This window comes from Pleuronectes platessa, chromosome 4 (assembly GCF_947347685.1).
Source record: "Pleuronectes platessa chromosome 4, fPlePla1.1, whole genome shotgun sequence".
Classification (NCBI taxonomy): Eukaryota; Metazoa; Chordata; class Actinopteri; order Pleuronectiformes; family Pleuronectidae; genus Pleuronectes; species Pleuronectes platessa.
Window position 1 is genome coordinate 14,004,224 of NC_070629.1, and position 23,610 is coordinate 14,027,833.

Consider the following 23,610-nt stretch of genomic DNA (forward strand, 5'->3'; position numbering starts at 1 on the left):
CAGGTTTGTGCAGCTATCCTTATTAGGACTTAACTTCCAGTCATTGTGGACAGCTTAGCCAACACCTTACCACTAATCTTAACCAGGAGCCCAGAAATGACGTTTTGCCTCATTAGGACCAGGCTGTGGACTCCATGAGGTCTGCTGGTCCTAAAAAGGTCTGTGTTTATTCTAGAAAAGGAGGTACCAAAAACTAGTGCACACGTACACACTCACAGGAACATGAATATATTTAGGAAATCAAAGCAGAGCATGTAACATAATACATCTGAACAATTCACCCCAAAAAATTATTAAAAAAATAAACGTGTCGTATTGTAGTACAATTATTTGGAGATGTGTCCATTAACATCAGGGTAGTATAGTATTAACCCATATTCATAAAACAGGGCAAAGTAACTTGCCATAGCAATATATAGCCTCTTAGTTGCTACCCTTATGGATTTGTCAGATTACTGGCTTGGTCCTGATCAAAGCATTTTAAACCCTCCTCTAAGAAGCCTCACTCTGAATTCTGTCTGCTAATTTATCCTGGGAACAGAAGTGGAGGCCGAGACGCAGACAGAATGGTTTCAGAGATGCACAGTCATGCCTCAGTAGAAACAACCTCCATTAGACAGCTCACATTAGATTACATCTTTTTTCGATGCAGGAAGAAATTGGGTCTTAGATTTTAATTTCCCTCACTTCTCTCAGAAAAATCTGTTGCTATTTCCACTGATTTAGTTTGATGTCTTGGTGTCATGAACAAGACTGAGCTGTAATATCTCAAGCGGTTAAACTTAAAAAAAAAACAACAGTGAGCTTTATCATATTCTTTTTTGCCTTTACATTTTAGTAATTGACAAATCTTTCAGAAATTGCTAAATGGATCTGTTGTTAAGCTGGTAAATACCATCATCAAACTTCAAGTCAGTGCAGACTGTTTAGGGGAATGTGTGTGGATCTTATCAATCTAATGTCAGATTAGTGTCTGAGAGGCACAGAGCACTGCACACATTCTCAGCGGACTGTGTCAGATTGAGGGGATTTTCTCTTCTTTTCCAACTTTTTAAATCGTTTTCTTTTTGCCAACATTTTAACACACAAATCGACATTCATTAGGTACTGCTCAGCAAACATTAAATGTGTTCAATTATTCATTCTCCCCTGCTGAGCAAATCCAGACAGATCTTGACACGTCTCGTCTTATTATTGATGTAGTATTCTCTATAAACAGATTCTACATGGGAATCTGTAGGTATTGGACCAGATTTTGGGCTGGAAACCTTCAGGTGTCTGATTCTAGTTTGACCAATCAGGTTAGAGCAAGTATTGTTTGCTCAACAGGCTGTGTGGAGGAGGAACACATTGACTGAAATGCATCAGCTCTTGACCTTTTCATTTATCTGCACTCATATGCAGATATCTCTTAATAGAGATCTGACAAGATGTCGTCTGATCGAAAACATCCACAAAAAGTATCACTGTTTAACTGGTGTGATCAAAGACACTAGTCGGACTATAACAGTGTGCAACAAAGGGAAGACAGCGGTTTGTACCGGAAAGCTGCTGTCCACACTGTAAGTCCCCAAATAGGCTGATTCATTGTCAGCCGAATGCCGATGGGCTCAGAGATTGATGATGTAGTAACTTGCTGGTGGTTTAAAATTTTTTAAACTAATTCATTTAATATATGGCCTTTACTATGTGGTGTGGTGAATCTTGTGATTGTCCCAGAAGATTAGTATTATATTTCATAAAACTTAAATTATTTATTATCCCATTAGCAAAATAATACTCTTTAATGAAGCAATGCTAGGGCACTACTTACGTAGTATGCTCTAGGAAACCCTTGTGTTTTTAGTTTACTGGTATTGATATTTTATGGAGATTAAATGGACAATATCCAGTCTGTGCTCCCTAGGCTGTTCCAGGAAACTCTCAACGGGAGCTCTGTCTTCATGTAAATGTAGATATTTTGTTATTTATGCAAATTTAGAGATGTTTGAATAGAGTTGATGTGAAACCTGTGTTGCACCCTCTCTTTGAACTTTGGCTTTGAAGCTCTTCTGTATGATCCAATGAGCTCTGTGCTTTGAGGTTAAGCGTATCCCTGTATGTGTTTCCTGGTGTAGCGGTGTGGCAGTAATGATTGTCATAAAAGCCATTATCAGGGGCCCCGGGGCCACTGGGCTGCGGCTCTAGCTTTATTACACCAACCTGCAAGACAGTAATTATACTATGTCCACGTTGCTACGGCAACATGGAGGTTCACAACGGCTATTGCAGTATTTATGTGAGGGGAGTGTAGCATTTTGTTAGTGTAGCTGTACATTTGTGTGTTTGTGTGCCGCCTTCTCAACAGGGGCACATCTCATAGATGGAGTGACAAAATGGAGGAGGTTGACCCATTAGCTGTACTATCCACTGTTTCACTTCACTGGCTTGATCCACATAGCTGAGCACTGAAGCCTGAGTTTAAGGACAAACTGGAACCACTCTGGAACACAAGCTACGTCACGAAGTACACCCAGATACAGCTCTGAACTAGACTGATCCGAACTCCGACTTCTTGGCCAGAGGAAAAATATGTCATCAAATCCTCCCGGTGACTCATGGCTTGTGACCTGGTTATTGGCATGTCAAATATTAATTTTGTAAACCAGCAGTTTTCTAAAGGTAGAAATGTGATTAAATTACAAAACTTGACCCAAGTCTCAGAATATCTATGGATTTTGGTTTAACAAAAAAATTGATCATGAATTTAATGATTGAATCAAGAATTTGGACAAAGTACAATGATTTCTGCAGAATGAGCCTTTAGTTTTAAAGACGACTCTGCAGTATCGGGGCGACATGAGTGACTGTTCATTATTGTGGCTTCTGATACTGAGCCATGTCTGCATTGCTCTGTTGACTCAGAAGATTAGATCGGCAAGTACTAAGTCAAATCTGGAATTTATAGATTTGTGTGTGTGCGTGCGCGTATGTGTGAGAGAATGAAAGCGAGAGAGTAAGATTTTTATCTATTCCTACTTTTGGCTCTGGTCTGACATATAGATTTTGGGGCTTCAGGTAGGCGCCACACTGACGAGAGAGAGAAACACACTAGTGTTTTCATTGTATTTAATAGGGAAATGAAATCGTATAAACCAGCATGATAGTGATTTAACCAAATGAAGATGGACAAGAAGTCCCACTTATACATCATAGAGTGGGCACAGGCCAAAAGTGGAATTTTCAAAATATTACCAAAGCATTTATAAAATGAACATAATCACACAAATACAATAAAAAAAACTGTAAATTTAACTAATGTTCAAATGCCAGTCTTCTGCCTCATCTCCAGTCAGTGCAAGCATTGTTTGAATCAGAAGTTATTCTGATAAACAAAGTCCAGCAGTTGGTTGGCATATCTCTCCACTGGTAAGAATAACTCCATCATAGTCCATATAGCCTCTGGACTGGAGTGCATCAGTTTTCAATTGTGGGCCTTTCATGTTTTTTCCAGAGGGGCATCATATGCAGACATTGCATTATCTTCCACTCTAAAGCAGTCAACTCTTCCTGCCAAGCCCAGCAACCTCACTCACCTGCTATATGTAATAAACTGAGTAGTCGACAAAGTATTGTAGTTTGGAAAGACTGAATGCCCAGAGATGTTTTAAAAAATAACTATTAGTCCAGACAAATTTGGATTTGCATCTTGGATTTAACCCAGTTGAGAAAAACTTGTTAATTTCTAGTTTTGCAAAAAGTTTGGAAAATTGGGCCCTCCTGGTTTTGTGATGCCTCTATTTGTTTGACTGTCGATCCATCCTGTTCTTTTAAACGCTATAACCCAGGAATGCCTGAAGTGTTTAGGGCTCAAGGATAAGTCAAAGTAAAGGCACCCATGAGCTAAAAAAACATGTTTTTGGCCACAATCTATAATTTTTACACTCTAGATCAATATGGCTGTGGTTTAAAAATAACAGAATTATTATTGTTGTATTTTCTCATATGTACTGCATATAAATTAGAGCAAGAGAAAGCTGGTAAAACACAATATGTAGTGACCCATGGTGATGTTGCTTTTATTTTTAGATCTCGGCTCTAAAAAAGGCTAAAAGATTGGCATTTGGTTTTAACCCTAACCCTTATTTATCCACACCAATTGTTTTATATCCCATCTTACTTTTTAATCTTATAGTAAAGACGAATAAGACACAATTTCTTTCTCAGCCTAATTTCTAATGAGATATTGAAATGGACAACTTAATATGAAAGGCTTGAAGTGCTTCTGCTGCTCTAATGTAGGCACATTATCCAAAAGAGATATTTGATGCTGGTGTCCAACAATCACTTGTATGAAATGAATTAACAAAATGTTAATCTAAACTGGTTGTGTTTCTTCACTCTTGTTTTCTCTTCTCTCTAACGTTGAACTCTCAGTGCTTCGTTGGACAGAAACACCCAAAACTCTTCTCTAAAATTCTTATTGAGAAACTTGCAGCGTAACATCAGACACTCAAGTCCCCGACCATTATTCTGTTCTCTTTGACTGACTCTAGAGTCTTGACAGTTTTTTTAATAAAAAACTATTTATGTCAATATTTTACAGCTCTGTAGTTCAGTCTGATGGACTGAACCCCCCAAAACCTCAAACCATGAAGGCATATAAAAAGCACAATACGTTTGTCTCATTGCTTTCTTTACTGTGAAAATAGCGTGAAAATAAAGACATAATATAATAACAGTCCTCGAGGCACTTGTAGTCAAGTTGGCTCCTAACTTCTCTTTTGACATCAAGTGATATTACCCGAAAGTTTCTTATTCTTAAATTGTGAGTTTTATTTCAATCTAAATGTATTGTTCCCAGATAACGTGACAAAATTGCTAAAGAAGGATTCACGTTCGAAGGACCGCTATTAGTCTTTATACATTATTCATTGCCAATTCGGTTCCTATAATTACGCCACGCTGCAGTGTGCTGTTTATGCATCCTTCAGTTCCGGGGCAGTTTTTGAAGATGCTTTTCTCCAACAACGGAAGGCAAGGCAGGGCCCTACATCTTAACCTTATCCACAAACTGAAATTCATCCATACAATCTTAGAAATACCTACAACCAGCCTGTACATACTGTGCACTTTGCTGTAATTGCCTTGCCTCTTTTGAACTCTCTTGTATTTTTCACACATTTGTAATAGCTGTTTTGCTGGAGCACATACGTTTTCTTCCATTTGGCGTAAAATAAACAGGGCGTCACACCAGTGATGAAATAATGCTGCTTATACTGACAATCTTTTGAATGCTGTATTTATATATGGCCATTTATTGTTTTACTGACAAGCCTTCAGCTTGAGACAGTCAGATATGATGTGTTGCTGTGGAGCAGAGTCACTATGTTCAACTAAGGGGATCATACTGTATGTGCAGTTGTTTGTAAGAGTTTCGGCACCTCTTACAAAATTAAATAATTTGTTGATTTTCAAAGCGAAAAGAAGTGAAAACAACCCTGATGCAAAATAGATAAAAAAAATCGAACATTATTCAAGTGTTACTGCAGGTTGAGTTTTTATTGTATATACTAGAAGTAGAGATAATACTGTATAGAGCGATTGTTAAAAATGTGGGGACCCTGCTTAGTCAGCACTAATCCCCCTTTAAGACATATCCCAGCGTACAAACACTTTGTGGCCAGCTTAAGGTCTCTCTGTTCTTGATTTAAGAATTTTAACCCACGCGTCCTCACAGGTCACTTCAAGTTCTAAGATATTTTAAGGCCTTCTTGCTCAAAAAGCATGTTTAACATCTACCCACAGATCTTTAATGATGTTCGAGTCAGGGGGCTGCAAGAGCTGATCCAAAATCTTCTGTTTATATTGTGTTTGAAGGAATTCATTGTGGATTATGAGGCATGCATAGGATCATCGCCCTGCAAAACATTTGCATTTAGAATTGAGACATTTTGTAAAGTACATTTTTCTCTCTGTCTATGCAGTGTTTCTTGTGCCACAGGCTGCCACACAACCACACAGCTGAATGTTTCCATCCTCATACTTTTCTATCTTCGAAGGGCGATAAAGATACTGACTGAAGGTCAATTTATACCTCTGCGTTGAATTAATGCCATAGGTTTAACACATCCACGTACCCTGTTTATGCCTCGGGATGCACACACCATCTCCTCCAACATCTTCTCTCTTTTCTGCGTTCCAGAAATTTCAGTAAAAGTCACGGTTCACTCATTAGCTCCAACGCAGACACAATCAGTTCAGATTCAGTTGCTATTTATTGAAGTAGACACATAGTGGCATAGAAACCCCGCCGTGAACTAGCATTTTGTTATTGCAGAACACACAAGTACACATGCTCACAGCAGGCTCTGCAGCGGTCCTAAATATAAAACAGGCGGAATGTCCTGGAACTTTTGCATGTGTCACAGTTACCGTTCAAATTGTATATCCACGTTTCTTATATCTGTGAAATGAAAAAGTTAAGATAATTTTTATGTTTATTTGATGCTGGAGTTGCATTTTCTGCTTTTAATTGCTATAATCAACTAAATATATGATTTCAGAACTTTAGCATACAGCTGTGCATTTATTTAAATCAATTTTATTCCACCTTGTGGAGACTTGCCAAATATAGTATTACTTGAAGTCATTTGTTATATAAATGAGCACTAATAGATTATTAAAGTAAATTTAAGGATGAATTTCATTTAGTTATGCAGAGTCTAAGATTTTGTATCTAAAACACCTATCTAATAGTGTTTGTACTTTTCTTCCTGCAATTATGAGATATTTGTTGTTTCTCTGCCTTCTCATATGGGGATTGTAAAATCCCACATATATAATTTCTATTGCAGAGAAAATAAGTCTCTTGTTGCTCCTTTGTTAGGTGACATAACCGCTTCCATTCACAAGATCCTGGACAGGGTTAGATCAGGATGTGTTCTTGTGTAAAAAATAGGATGGTGGATCTGTGTAGTAAACTGACGATTTGCAGACATGAAAGAGACTATGTGAAGCTTTGATAAAGGATGGCTTAAGTGACTGCCGCATCGACAACCACTGCAGGATATTATTTTTAATTAGCACCAGCTTCTCAGTCCGTTACCTCTGGCGTAACTGATAACACCGCTGTTAGTCAACACTCGCTTTCACCTGCCGATAACATTTAGCCGTCCTGCTAGAAGCCTAAATGTCAGAGCTGAAAGCCGTGGACCTGATTTCAGGGCCTTGATGGGACAACCTGTGGGACACGAGGGAGCATCGATCTGCATGAAGACATTGATGTTATTACAACTTTGATTGGATGCAAAACGGACTGGCCGATAGTGAGTGATGAAGAGTAGCAACAAAAATAATGTGGTGAAAGCTACAGATTCTACAAGCCTGTGTGCGTGTGCGTGTGTGTGTGCGTGTGTGTGCGTGTGTGTGTGTCTGCGCTTATGTATGCATGTGGTTCCATCCCGCAGGCTAATAATCATTGCCTCTCTCCAGATGGAGGAGTGTACCCAACTCAGCAGAGGCCTTCCTGCTTCCTCAGGGCAAGGGAAGTAGGGGGTAGTCGTGTGTGTGCGTGTGTGTGTATGTGTGTTTGTGGGCGTGCATGCCTGCGTGCGTGCGTGTGTATTTGTGTGTGTTTGTGAGAGAGAGAAAGGTGCGAGAGAGAGATCATTTTTGTGTATGAGTGCTAATGGAGGGAAGTATTGAACTGTCATTTACCTAGAATCCTCCAAGGGATGATGATCACATAGAGAAGAGGGAGAGGGAGCCAAATCAGATAAAGGCTTCTGGCACCATCAATCTACAACAGACAACTTTGTTAACACCTGCACTTGCTCATTTTACTGAAAAACCAATTGATTAGGGGATGTATACCTGTATGTGTCCGTTTGATGGACATATTCATCCATAACACTGTGTCGCACTATATAGATTATTCAGTAAGTTTTTACAGGCAAAGTTGCACAGCTTTTTCTTCTCTTTTCTGACCCATGATTCATTTCAGATTTTTAAATTTTGTATTTTTATTCACAATATTGTCAGGACTCCAAGTGAAAAGTGTGCTATATAATATAATGATGACAAGCATCATATACCCCAATCTGCTGACGTATTAATATCGTAAAAACAATGACATCCCACTGTCACAATGAAGTGGCACTAAATCTGATACTATAGCAGCTTGAGGCCAAGTCTATATGTCATGACTCTGAGCTTTGATATAAATATTTAACTTAAGACACTTCTTGATTATAGACATGTTTCTTGTGTTTAGATTTTGTTTGTGTTTGTTTGTTTTACATTGATTTCTCCGTTTCCTTTTTTTATTCTAAAATGATATTCCTTGTGTATCTCCAGCTTGATTTCCCACCTTTGTGATGGTCTTGACCTGTTTGTTCAATCATCCCTGCCTCCCTTTTCCCGAAATCTTACATTCATGACTATTGTTTCCCTCAATGCTTCATGAAAAGTAGTGCACAACCAATGGTCATTAGCCGAGCGATATATACCATCATGCATTGTGCTCACAGCGGAGAGACGAGAAGAGCGAGGGCAGCAGGAACAGCCTGACCTGTTGCATAAATATAAATAGAAGCAGAGCAGCGCCTCACAGCAAAAAGTCCAGTTAACAAGTTTATTTCTACATTTAAACAGGAGCATTCAATATGTTTTTTACCTTAGCATATTAATAGGGTAAAATAAATTATAAAAATTTACTGTGGGATTATCCACTGGCCGAGGTTGTTGTTTTTGTTGTCATAATCCTGCAACAACAGTAGTCACTATATAATATACTATATATAGTGAAGTTCTGAATAGTGAGTGGGTGATTTGAGACACAACCTCTGTGATTCCCTTTGTCTTTGTCAGTTCGTCTGGATCCTTGTTTCACTTGAGTGGTGTGCTTCAGTCATTTCTTGTTTTTCAGTGTTATGATTCTTTTGAAGTTATTTTTTTAGACAATGCTTTACTTTCGTACCTTTTAGTACTTTTGTTTTCCTTTGTGTTGATATTGGCTGGTGAGACTTTTGGTTATTCACCTTCATCTGGCTCCTGCGTTTGGGTCCTCCTGCCTTCCACATTTGCGACACTATAGTCCAATAGGATGCAGAGATACCTGAAAGGATGCATGCTATATTTTGTATTATTTTTTCGGACTTCCTCATGACATCACATATGGTATTATATTATGTTTAATTACTGTCCAATCCATATAAGCTTTAGATTGTCTCTCTTACTCCATTATTAGCTTTCTTTTTAAACTTGACCTTGGACCGATCCCCTCCAAAGGTTACACACACAGACATGGGTGAGAACGATACCCTGCTTGTGTGGTTATAACATCGCCCGGGGCAATAATATTCCACAAATCCAAACTCAGTGGGCCCCAATCTTTTACAATCTTTTCTGTCCAAACACTCACAGAGAGGATTCACGTGTTCATTGAGCGAGCAGCTCCTTGGGAACTCCTTTCTTTACTTGACTGACAGGTGGAAATTGGCTCCTTTCTCACTTCTGTCACAGTGCAGGTAGGCAATGTCACAATGTCTCCTTGTAGCAGAGATCCCCTCAGAGAAGAATTGGATTACAGAACACCCATTCAGTCTTATTACGCATACATGTGCTATCACTCTTACATGCAGATGATGAAATGTACAGTTTCCGCCCAAGTACTTGTGGGTCATGAGTGGATTATTCAGATGTTCCCTGATGTGCACACACTTTACATTTACATAGCACTAAATAAATCCACATCTAAGTGACTTCATATGGTAGTTTAATCATACTGTGAATACAGTATATGTTTAGATTCACTCTGATAAATAACACCCCATTTCTAACATCATACAAACATGAGTGGCAAAACATATTTAGTTATTTATTGTTTTTGCTTTCACCATCTGACACACATTCTCATTGCTGAAGCACTTAAGTAATTAACAGCAAACTGCCTCCTCAGCCAAGTTAAGCTCCCATTGGAAGAAATTAATCACTGTGAGGGAATTAAATCTCATCTTGTCTATTCTTTGCTTTGCCAGTGTTTAATACTTTTCAACGTTGTGATAATAAGAATTGCCAAGAAGAGTGAAAGGATAAAACGAACCAAGACACTCATGCAAGGCATGTTGAACTGATGCTCCCTAGTGGCTGAAACATGTATGTCTTTTATGGCAGAAAGATAATGCAGACATGTCATGTAACCTGATGCATTTACTAATAACAAGGCAGTAACTTTGGTTTTGTGTTGGTAAAATAGCATGTGGTTTGATAATTATTCAGATTTGTTATTATAGGATTGTGGTTTGAGTCATGATTGAACGCTGAGGCTGAGGTGGATATTGTGCATTAGAAGGTTGCCATCTAGAGTTGGGATGCAGGCAGTGCACAGAGATGAAGCTGTGTTTGCAGTACCATTTCATGGGGTGAGACAGAAGTGTGAATTTAAAGGGTTAGGGGGCACAGTATCACGCCTTCCGTTGCCACAATATCTCACACACACGCACCATCTCCACAGTGACTAGCTGTATGGTTGACAGACAGCTCTCCCAGAGGTCTTGCAGGTCCTCCGGGACCTGCTGGTCAGTGAGGTGGATATTCTTAACATCAGCCCTTGACTGCCAGTGCAAAACACCAACTAACTGTGAGGTGGTTACTCAAGAGAGTCATTAGACAATCTACTAATACTAATACTAATATCTTATTCGAATACCTTGCCAGCACAATGGAGTTTGAGAGCATTCTGGCAATGTGTTTTCCCTATTTTCATATTGTGCTGCGTTACAGCACCTAATATTATTATACATTTTATAAGGGAGAAAAACACACACTGACAGCGTGTCCTGCTTCATACAAAGAGCTGCTTTAAAAATATGAGAGCTTCATTTTCTTTCTTTTCTTTTCTATAAAAGCTCAAATTGTAAGGCCAACTGTTCCCTTTGTATTCAACATCCATATTTAAAGCTAATCTTTTATTTGCACGGATTTAATGTCTCTGCCAAGCAAGAGCCTGTGCTGGACAGGTACACTCTGATATTAATGTAGCTGTGTTCACTGTGACATTAATCTGAACAATTTAAAAACAATGACAGCGCACAGTGCATCTAACCGGCAACATGATGGGTTTTCATCAACACCTCTGAACCCTCAGTGTTTTTATGTGTACACCAGAGGATCAGATCAAATCGAATCTCTCCTCCAACAGCCCAAACATGCCCAGTCTGTCACAAAGAGAGTTGATAATTTGTGTTTTTCATCTCTTTTGTTTTGACAAGCTTTTGGGTCTTTGATTATGGTGTATCAACAATTCACTGGAGACAATCTGAGGGACTAGAAATAGAAAGAATAGGCACATTACATTCAGAGCACCAACAAAGACAAAATGAAACACATTCACTGGCTTATTTTTGTTAGTGTGCTTAATAATCAAGAATGCAAGTCTGTATCTGATATACTGATAAAGGTTTTCTATTATAGATACAGTATATCACATATTATACAGCTATCTCTGGATGATTGTAGGGTGTGAGATTATACCATTCACTAAAGGCAATTCTCCTGGTGCCCTAAGACAGGGAGAATGATCAATGCGCCAATATCTCCCTGATCATCTCAGGCTTTTGTAGAGATAGAAGACAAATGTTTCACATATGTGTAGTATTTTAATATTACTTAGGGTAAAGATCATAGCAAGCCTTTGTTATTAAGGTCCTGAAAGGGGGTACGACATAAAATTCAAATTTAAAACAATTTAGCTCTAAATAGAGGGCATTCGATGAAGAGTCTGATTAGATATAGATGCAATACACTGATATCATCATGTTGTAATTTGTAAATATTAGGGCTGTGAAATGATTAAAATTTTTAATCAAATTAATCACAGGTTTCTATGGATTAATCATGATTAATCACATTACCGATTTTCTCGGAATATTTTTGTGAAAACAAGATTTATGACATTTAACTTTTCTTTTGTACTGCAACTCAGCAGTTCTTCAGCAGTTATCATTGCTTTTCCATATGGAACATTAATATAATCTTCATCCTAAACAATATTCGGGCTCCTTAGCCATTGTGTGGTTGAATAAAACTTTTTTTTTTTTAAATCAAACAGAAATTATTTGAGCTTCTTAGTCATAGGATGGTTGACATTTTTTATATTTTTTGTCACACAACCATTAACCACACCATGATACAATCTAATGCCTCTAAAGGCCCTCTTAGCTACTCGTTCTTTAGCCAGTTGGTGAGGCAAACTAACTTGTTCAAATTCTCTGACAGTAAAGCTGACCGCTTCTTTTGCACAATGTGTCCTGCGAGTGAGTCTGGTTTGGCGCATTCCACTTGAACGCCCCTCGCCAACCAACACATGCTTCCCGTTGCGGTGGTTAGGCGGGTATTGCTACGTCGAAACGATAACTTCTCGCAGAGTGTGCATATCACCTTGGTTTTACTGAATGTTCGATCTTTGTTTTTTTGGAACACGATCTTCCCGTCCAGAAGGTCCTCAGGTTCATCAGAATTATCCATGTTGTTTGTTTGTTTGAATGGCAGCTGCCGTCTGACTGCATTAGAGCGGCAACTAGTGCAGAGGCGGCGGAATTGGAAGGTCCTTCTGCGCATGCGTTAAATGCGTTAAAAAAAAACAACGAATTAATCCTGTAATTTAATCATAACGCGTTAACGCGTTATTTTTCACAGCTCTAGTAAATATAAATATACACAATCATTTGTTTGTGCTACACATCTATCATTGAAGTCTGTGTAAAGCAGTAATAAGTATGCATTCTGATTTTGTCACACCATTTGGTATTAAGCACCCTGCCCAGTTTGAATAATAAAAAAAATCATCAAGTATCTAAAATCAAACCAAAATGTGATTAAATGTACATATAATAAAAGTTTAAAGTGCTTGGGTTGTGGCCACACCAGGGTTTGTTTGACAGCTTCCACAACAGTCCCAGGGAGGGTTATAAATAGTGATATGGAGAACAGAGGTCAAAGGTTTAAAATCACAACATGCACTCACAACAGCCCCGTGCAGGAAGGTTCAGTAACTCAGAGAATACGCACTGAAACAAAATGAAAGCAGCAGTATTAATTGGTGGCAAGTGGCAAATAACAGTGTTTTTATATCTTCCTGGGAAGGTGAAGTGACCCTCAATCCATGGTTTTCATGATACACAAACATAAAATATGTACACAAGGGGACTTACTGGTGGTCACAGTACTGTTGGTGGGATGGCACCAGTTGTCTCTGGTAGAAGTACTTAAAACTACCTGGTGTAAAATGGTCACTGCAGAGGCAGAAGGTCTTAAAATCAATCCACTTCTTCGTCATCTCATCATGCTTATGCAATTTAAATAAGGAGAGACGTTTTGCTTGTAGCCAATTCACAAACTGTAGTAGGTGAAGTAACTTGTACTTGAGCCAGAAAACCACAGATGCCAATGTGCTGTAGTATGATTAATGTTTATATGATGTTAAGTAAGGCGCCAGTTTGTCATTGAGCCCACCTTAAAAAATCCTGAATATAACTTTGAGTTTAACGATCATACGCTTCAATTCAGTACTACAGCATTCACAGTCTTAACACATATTTGAAATATGAAAGTCACGTCGGCCGTGCTGTTTTTAGGGGCTTTTTTTCTTCTGCTTCTTAATGTGCAATTCAGTAAGTAGGTCGTACTCCTCTTCACCGCCACAGCACCGAGTTGTTTAATGTGCTTACATCTTCAAGCTCCATCTGAATCCACTCTATAAGACAGAGCTTTGACTGAGCTTCACACATTTCCCTTTCGACCACCACACAGTGCCTCATCTCATCTCCTTCGCTCCCCCCTCTTCCTATTCTCTCTCTCTCTCTCTCTCTCTCTCTCTCTCTCTCTCTCTCTCTCTCCATCTCTCCTGTTTTTTTCCCATGCGCAAAATCAACCTTTTTTCTTGCATCCTTTCCCCATAGTTTCAATTTCAGCTTGTTCATCAATTGTATTGGATTGTATTTTGTCTCCCCTCTCTCTCCCTCTATCTCTCTCCCCCTCTCTCTCATTTTTTCTCTCTCTCCATCTCTCCCCCTTCCATTCTCTGTCTTTCCCTTTTTCTCATCTTGGAGACAGTAGTGTGCATGCAGCCTCAAATCTAAGCTGCTGCCTGTCAGGCTGCTCCGTTTATTCGCTCTGCGCCGCTCTCGTTTCCTCTTCTCTGCCCTCTGCGCTATACTGCACTGCACTGCACTGCTCTGCTCATTTCTCTCTCCTTTCTATTCCTCTTCTCACATCTCAATCTCTTTCTATCTTCTACCTTTTTCTCTACCTGAATCCTTTTCACATTCCAAGCTCTTTTATCTGCTGGGCATTGCCGTGCTCTGCTCTCTTGTTTGGGAAAATATTGTTCACTCTGGGTTTTTTCGCGCCACCACTCTACACGCTCCAGCTACTGGTGGAGGAGGAATCAGATGCTCCTGGTGCTCCAGGTTTGGCTTGCTTCGAACTCTTTGGATCTGTGTGCACGGAGTGGAGAGGAGGACAGGGAGAAAGGGTGGAGGGGCAGTCAGCTGCCCAGGTGAGCGCTTCATTTGCCCAGGGAGGTAAAGGCTGGCAGTAGTGGTGGCGGCAGTAGCGGCTGTTTTTTGTCCATCGAGGGTCATGCCCTGGGAATTGCGTGCTTTTCAGCAGTTGGAGTTGGAGACCCTCTCCTATTTTTGCCCCCCTAGTGGGGCAGCATTGATCCTGGTGCCGCGAAAAGCTGCCGGGCACCAGTGGCTGCTCCGAGAAGAGTGGGCACCATGAACCAACTGGACGCGCCACGGCCAATCAACTGGACCATCAGAAAACTGTGCCATGCAGCCTTCCTGCCATCTGTTCGCCTGCTAAAGGTAAAAAAAACTTGAAAAAAGAGAGTGTGGATGAACTAGAAAATAAATGTCCAGGGAGATGTATCATAAAATATGTCAGGCAGCCACTCTGCTATCCTGCTGCTTTCCAAAGGAAGATAAATGGTGTGTGAGAATACCAAATGAATGTTTGAAAAGCTGCTCTGCCACATCTCTGGCTTCAATGCATTTCGTACATAACCCAGTGGATGTAAGGCACACATGAAGAGGAAATAGAGGATTTGGTTGAAAATGAAGAGACTTGTGGCAAAACTCACTGAGATTGGAGCATTTAGGTTTTGAAGTGTAAGGATGTGCAGAGAAGAGTGGAGAATAAAAAATGGAGACGGGGTAAAGTGGGAGCATGATGCTAGAGAGATGCACAGAGTGAGGGAGCTTAGAAGAGAAAAATGAAAAGGTGTATACATGAATAGGGGCTACACAAATTTAGGAGATGAGAGAACAGACAAGAAAGAGGCTGAGAGTGGATTAGAAGGATCGAGTGTTGAATGAGAAAGGTTTACACAAAGGCGGAAGGTGACGGCCTGATATGTAGAAAGTTAAGGAGAGTAAGTACAATAAATGTGCGAGGGGAAAAGGAAAGGCAGATGATGAACAAAAGAGGCAGAATATAAGGGAAGCAAAGATTTGCAGGCATAGCTGAGGAGAAGTGAGAAAATTGGAAATGACGGAAAGAACTGAGGAGATTGAGGAAGAAGGGGATGTGCTACACCAAATCCCAGTAGACAGGTGTTCAAATGAATTCAACAATGCACCTGAAAGCAGAGCCTCGTGGGACTGGTGTTTTTTTGTAAGAGTGAGTCAGGTTGGGCTGGTAGACCACACCACCTCGTCTCATCATCTGAGCAGCTGGTGGAACATGGTGTGCGAGATTGAGTGTACATAACCACCCGTGCACGTATCTGTGCATGTGTCTCATTGCCTCGGTAAATCCAGAAAGCATTTATCTGGCCTGTTTACACATATTCTGTTACCTAAAACCTCATCTGTATTCATTCAGGTGTTTTTATAAGCCAGTTACAAACCCCATGCAAGGAGGGCTATTGTTGGAGGTCTTGAATGCCTCTCCTTTGATCTGGCTGTATCAAAGTGTCTCACAGAACAGTGGCGCTGTGATGTTGAACCTCACAACCACAGTGACTGGGCTCACATGTCAGGCATTTGCATTTGTTTAGCCTGGTTAAATGAATATCATTGTAATCGGTGATTAAATGTACGCAGGATCCATGTGTGCAAACAGTAGGTGTCTGTCTCAGGATACACATGGTGTACTTGCTCACACGTGCTTGAGGATTTCATTTCGTCTTGATGCATTTGTGTGTTTATGGCATTCAAAGGGCTGCATCGTGCAGTTAACATAAAATAAATGTATTCCATTTACAAACAGCTGCAAGAAGCTCCAAAAGTGCCCCGATATTTCAAAATTACAGGTGATTTTATTGAGTAAAAGCTTTTTCTCACTACCTCAAATGTCTAAGGGAATTTACACACATGGATTAATTTCAATGTTTTTTTAGCTGGATTCTTGAGTGTCAGGACTTGATTAGATTAAATATATCAAGTCAGACTTAACATCTGCGTAGGCTCATAATTACTGCAAGATTGAGTTTCACTAGAATTTAAAGCCCCCAGCTGTGACAATGAAATATCCCAATCCCATAATTCCTCTATAACAGCTTCTCTTTAGATATGAACACACATTTAAGACACAAACACACACACACACACACACATGAACACACAGAACCACACACACACACACACACACACACATACACATATGTATATATAAAGAATTAAACGGATTGTCTGGATCAGAACATGACAACAGGAAAATGTTTGGGTAAGGGCATCTGGGTAGAGCATCCAGGTGACAGGACACGATGTGTACGTTCCGTTGTAGAAATCACATCGACGCTGGCATCAGCTCTGATTGCCAAAAGCTCTTGAATCTCTTTGTCTTTCCTTGTTGACATCTTGGCCGTCTTCCATTTGTATGAGATATTTACCTTCTTTTCCTTTAGTTTTTTTCCAGTTTGGCATTTGTCTTGTGTAAGACATTTAATCAAAGTTCCCCCTCACTCACTGTGAATTTTCTTGCTGTATTCTCACATGTGCTGGTGGGATAAGTTCTGGAAAATGTCAGCATCAACGACTCAGACATCTGTGTTTTCATATACAGCCCCCCCGACAAAATTTCAGGAAAATATCCAGAGTTCGATGCATTGTCTGGAAACATATTATATGTCTAAGCTTCATCAAATGATGTAAAAAATAACTTGGAACTATCATTTTTAATCATGTGGATCGTTGCTTCAAAGTGACTCTGTTTAACTGTTGCTGCTTTTGAATAGCTGATTTCTCATTTCGAGGTTTAGGGTCTTACAGTTTTGGTATTGGCAGCTGAACCTGTAGCCTTGCTTATGTTATAACTATGGATGAAGGAACAGAGGATTATGGAAACTGCGTTCACTGTACATCAATCACCTCGGGGAGATATCAGGCTGTCAGTGTGAAATTAACCTAAGAGGCCTGTCATTATTGCTGGAAAGTTCTGCACGACAAGCACTTTCCTCCCATGTCCCTCTAACTTATCACCTGCCTGCTGCTGCCAGCAGCATTCTCGCTGTGTGCTTGTGTGTGCATTTGAGTGTGACTACAATTTATAGGCTGACAGAGATGTTTGCCATCTTCCTTGGGCAGGAAAATATGTCCAGCAGATTGCGAGTTCGTACTTGTGCGTAGGTGTGTGTTTGTGCACGACCGTTTTTACGAGTATGTGCATTTATGATGCAGTGCTGACGTTGCAGCAAACATGTAGGCTGCAGGCATGGGTGTGTGAGCATATGATTTGAACCCTGTGTGCAGAGCGGGAAAAAATGCTATTAAAGGTGCCTAAACTGAATGTATAGTAGAAAATTTCAGGATAAACAAGCAGGAAATGCTAAGGTCTACCTCATGTAAGCACAACTACTATATCTGTCTCTTCCAAGCTTACCAGTAAAGCAATCATATTCCATGTTTCAATGCAAACACACACAAACAAACTAGCCTGCTTCAAGGCTTCGATGCAGTTAATAAAAAAGCTATTACCAGTTTCACTATCTTCATTACCCTTAAGTAATGATCCTTATTGAACGTATGGATGCGTGTGTTTGAGACAGACCTGCAGCATGCTCACTTATTGATCAGCTTAAGGTATCATTTTCACAGTGGTTAAGGCCTTGCAGCACCTGATGTGGAAATGGTGTACTATCCATTAAATGTGTGTATGTGTTGGTGTGTGTGTGTGTTACATTTTTACTTCACACATTTGTTTCTCTAGCAGAGTGACTCAGTTACGCTCTTTCTTTTTGACTTCTAAAAACAAATTCCTTGTAGTGTAAACAGAAAAAAGTCAGACAAAACACTTTCTTTTCTGTTATCTGTCTCCAGTTACACTTTTTAAACACTTCACACATTTAAGAATTAAACATTTCAAGGTTGCAGGAGTAATAGTGAAATGTGCTCTGCCTCCTGAGAGGATGTGCTTCACACTTTCAGTAGGTAGGCCCACTCAGCAGAAAGTGGTGCGGTTTCCAAACTTTATAGCGGCAGAGCATATTTTGCTTATTGCCCGCAACTTGCTCATCTCTCTTGAAAAATCCCAACTGTCAGCAAACTTGTGATTTGTTGCAATTCTGTGGAACGTGTAGCTCTTCCTCCTCCATGATAATCTCACCCAGACCAGCCCAACTTGACTATAAATGGCTACTGACAGCAGTGGGGGGCTTGAGAACCAGTTTAGAGGGGGGATCTAAAAATAAAATTATTGGTCTCACGTCTTTTCTGACACAAAGATGTTACCAAAGAATGCGACCCGAGTTCATCCCAAAGTGTTAACCCGGGCAATAACCTTGTTTATGCTGGTGCACCAATGCCAATCAGTGGATCTTACACTCCTGAGTTCTGTGATGGGTTCATGTCAAATTTGATAGAAAATACACTTGTGTTGGTTCAAGATTTTCCCAAGAAATAGTTGTGTTTTTTTCTGTAAGAGCGGTCCCACTTCAGTTACTCAGTTTTATTGATGGTCCCAGGCTGACAATGAATCAAGTTTGTACCGACACCGACATGAGTTTTCAACAGGTAATTAAATTAATTATAACAACTTCCTATTGACCTTTAAAAGGCCAAGCAATTGGTGCTGCTTGACAGAAGAATAATGCCCCGATTAGACAAGACTGGGTTTCCTGAAGTAGGACAAGTAAGAAAAATGAGAGGAAGCACACCTGGAGTTTCATTCTGGTCCACCTTCTCTCAGAAATAGACAGCAGTTTTTAGGTTATGTCATTTTTAAATCTTGTGCCCCGTCTATCCAAACCATTATTATATGCTCTTTGCTTTACATTTTTAACAATGCTTGTTTCTCCTGGAACAATTAGAGTATTTTGTGTTGACTCAGTGGAATCAAGTGCGTAACAGGAAGCAGCATCGTACAGAATCAGAAAAACTGTTATTTTTCATTGTCTCTCGTCAACTTTAATACTCTGTTTGTCTCATTCTTGTACAGTTGTCTTGTCTTTTTCTTTTGTAGGCAACAGCCTGTCTCACACTGCACATTATGTGTGTTCTTTATCTCCTACTTTTGATCATCATACCACAATAACTTGTCTCAACTGCCTCTTCTATATCCGTTTCAAGACATTTTTATGTCACATCTCTTCACCCTGTGAGAAAATCAGACAGTAACGACCTCTGCAGCGCTCTGCGGTAGTTCTGCAAAGAGAAAGCAGCAGTGAATACAGTATTAATCCTTTCTTTGATTCTCTTAATGAAGTTGTGCATTTTCTACCTCTCTTGTCTCTACCAGCCATCTTTTCTCTGTCCCATCTGTCTGCCTGTCTTTCTCTCTTTCCCTCTCCGTTATATCGCCTCTCTTGTAGTTTCACTCTCATCCTTTATTTCATTGGCTCCTGTTATCATAAAGCATAGATAACACTCCATCTTATGCAAAATACATGTTGCTGCTAAAAAATAAATGTCTCTAATGCTAAAAATAAACTTGGTACATACTAAGATATATGCAGCTAGAGTGCTTTATATCCTCTAGTTAGCTGTGACAATGAGAGCACATTCTGACCAATGAGCAAAGTACATGCCATCACCCATAGGTGGCACCACCCATTTTTTGTACCCGTAATAGATCCAGACCACAGTAGATGTCAGTAAAAAGATAAATATAACCTAAAACCTACAGCTGTATCTGATAACTGTTAGAGTTTTTAAATGATGCAGATGTTGCATCAGCACAGCAGCTCTTTGTTTGATCTGACTGAAGAGTGCAATACATTCTTCTGTTGTAATACATGGGCCTGTTCAGTTTGATATTAACACCATGAAACATCCCATTACTGTGTTGAACTTTTAATTAGCTGTATTGTGAATGTTGGAGCTACTGAAGAGACAGATTTGATTTTCAGGCTGAGTTGAGTCTTTGCATTAGACTCATTATGTTCAACAAATGTTGTGCTTCATTTACTGATGATACTGATACATAATTAAGATTGGGGCAGGAAGGGTTCCGCTTATCAAATAAACCCCTGGTTATCTGATGGAGTTTTCCATGTTGCACTCATACACATTTATCTCTGTGTGCGTTCTAACCTCCACCAAGGAATTGATGTTTTCCCCATTTTTTGGGGAAGGTTTTGTCAGCAGGACTACACAAAAATTGAAGAACAGATTTCCATGAAACTTGGTGGAAGCATAGGAGATGAACCAAATTTGGGGCAAATTCAGAACTTTTTTTTTTTACTTTCAATGCGAGATAGGGCTTCTTTTTTTTTACATGTTTACATATTTCCCAGAGAATAATGGATGGATCTTGATTAATATACAACAGGCACATTCAGACTGAAACCTATGAGTACGTGTTTTTTTGTTAATGAGTTGATTTAAATGGGAAAGGGCACACAATGTAAATCCTGTCATTCTTTAGCTTAGCTTAAATCTATATTTAGTTCCTGTACAGGTACACAATATGGTACACAATTAAACACATGATTCACCATTACATCAAACAACAGGGTCAGAAATAAGATAATGAATTACCAACGTGTCCTTTGTCTTCTTTTTTGGTATTTGGTGAACAGGCGTATAACTCATTGAATGTCTCAAACCTTGCTTGTTGTTTTTTTCCAATTAACTCATAATTACAGCATTGAGCATGAGATTTCAATTTAAACATTACCTCATTAATGAGCCAAAATATGAACATAAGCTGCGAATTAGCACCTCATTCCATTATTTGGCCACACAAAGACTTTTTATTTCCTGTTTGGCTTGATTACACACCACATCATGGGAAGTGAGACAAGCTGTTTGCAAATTTGTCTTTTACAGGAAACCAGCTTGAGGAAACAATGTGTCGTCATGCTCTCTGTAGTATTTGTCTCTGAATGCATTTGTCCTGAATTAATGCAACAGGCAGCACAGAGGGATTCTAGCTACCAGTCAGCGGCTGAATCATTTATGAGATTCAATGCTGAAAGGTTTCTGGATAAATGTATAATTTTATAAAGCTACTTCTAGCTTTCACTGTGGAAATTTCTCGCATGCGCACAAACGTCAGTAAAACACACACACAGATCTGAATTTTGTGCCCATCCACTAAAGGAAGGTCCCTTTCCACCATCCTCCCACCGTGAGTCAGAGCTGCAGCGTCGGTGATCGTATCAGTAGAGTTATGAACTCTGAACACTGACCTTTGACCAGTGTACTGTCAGGGGGAGTTTTATACTGGTGGTGATGGTCTGTTTAATAATGTATCCACACAGTATGTCATGAATCCCCCTGCTTTATAAATACTTCACACTATACCGGCATAGAAAGAGAGACCCTAGTGTTGGGTGAATTGTGCATTTCTGTCTGGGTTTTCATTTACGTGTGTTGCCTGCAAATGTTTGTACACATAGTTTGTAGGTTTCTTACTTTGCACAACCTTATACTCCTGCATTTTCCTTTGAACCAACATTTAATTTGTGAGCAGTATTGCAGCACCTGAGCTTTGAAGTAGATTTGTATTTCACCATCACAGTAACATAGGGTGTTGACATGTTGCACTGTTCACTCTGAAACCATAATTAAATAAAACAATAAGTCTTTTATTGCTGAGGCAAATTGGAAGTTGAAAAATAACAGTTTAAAGCATGTTAACTTAAATATGTAAATATAGTTTAGTCTCAACAAAATCACATTATAAATAAAACATAACCATACAACAAAAATGTAACTCCAAATAACAGTTTTTGAATGGAGTAAAACAAAATACCAGAGACGCCCACACTGCTGGCTGATGTGTTTGGCATGGGGTCACACAAGCAATCAAACAAGGAGCCTCCCTCTGGTCTCAAATGTGTCTCTGCACCATCAGGTGCTTCATTAGGTTTGTTGTGTTCCTGCCTTTACATTAAATCAATTTCAATCGTTCGCTGCACGTCCCAGTGTCATAAAATCTTCACGTGAAATACAGCAGCACTTTTGACATTTAGCTTCAGGGATTTTGTTGTTGTGTAGACTCAGGTTGGAGGTAGCTTCTACCGTAGGCCAACTGGAAGGCTAACTTCACGTGCTGCCAGATAGATCGATTGACACAACAATTTGGCGCCCAACCCTGTTTTCAGGTGAAGCTTCTAAAGTCTTGTCACAAAAAAGTCTTAAGTTCAATTTTTTTGTCAAATGAAAGTTATAAGGTGATATTTAGTGTATAGACAGAACAAGCTTAGTAAATCACTGATGTAGTTGGGTGGTGAAGTTTGCGTGGGCTTTCTTTTTTCACAACGGTTGTCAGACTGTGTGCATATGTGTGTGTCATAGGTTGGGCTTGTTGCGTGTTTAATTATTCATATTTTCATGGTTCCTTGGGAGGTAATTGACAGCTAATCCATAGGTCACAATAAATCAATAAATCCACTGATCAATACATTTCCCTGTAATAATCTTCACATGTGATTGTCAGGGCTGTTAAGATAATGAAAAGACACTGTGAGGTGTGAGAGGGCGGTGGGAGAAGGGAGACTAAAATCAGAGGCTTTCTAATGAGATCTGTAGCCATATTGTTACTCAGGCTTGCGCAATCGATCAAGCTGTTGTTGGTGTTGAAGCCGGCTAACAGATGCTGTTTGACAGTGTGGTGAAATGCAGTCTGACAAATCAGCACCATGGACAGTGACGGCAGAGCATTTCTCACTCACAGCTCTGACACTGAAGTCAGAGATATCGCAAGTCCCAAACAGATTTAATATAAGTTTTAGTTTTCCCTTACTACACTCATTCTTATTCACTAGGGCTGCCCCCATTGATTATTTCCATTATTTTCATAGATATAAGAAAGCCCAAACACCAAGGCTGAGGATCAGAGTCAGGCTACGAGACTTGTGACGGGGCCTGATAGCATGTATGTGACCCCAAACATAGAGGGTCTCCAAGGGATCTGGAGTGCAGACAATTTGAGATATTGGAGTGCTACCCATGAAAGTGGGGGATATTTTGCTCTTTTAGATAATGGTACAAATGGAAGACTGCTATTTCAGGTTTCAAAGCCTTAAGAAATTGATAGATTTTAACATGAAAGTTCATTCTTGACCTAAGAATTTGGTGCAGTTACAATTTATAATAGTGAATATTTGATATTGTGGCCCTTCACATGGTGTTTTACTATTCGCTCGTGTAAAGATTGTGCTGAGTGAAGATTCCGAAC

At 39.6% G+C, this 23,610-nt stretch overlaps 1 protein-coding gene across 3 annotated transcripts in view; it reads left to right on the forward strand.

Moving 5' to 3' along the window:
* Positions 1-23,610, forward strand: part of trpm3 (transient receptor potential cation channel, subfamily M, member 3) — a 138,766-nt gene that overhangs the window by 14,150 nt on the left and 101,006 nt on the right. For 2 of the 3 annotated variants that reach the window (XM_053420708.1, XM_053420709.1), the window contains exon 1: positions 14,763-14,852. The exons of the other annotated variant lie outside the window; for it this stretch is intronic. In XM_053420708.1, coding sequence (XP_053276683.1) covers positions 14,763-14,852 — 90 coding nt within the window. Of the gene's footprint in view, positions 1-14,762; positions 14,853-23,610 lie in introns of those variants that run through there. 3 annotated transcript variants of the gene reach the window in all.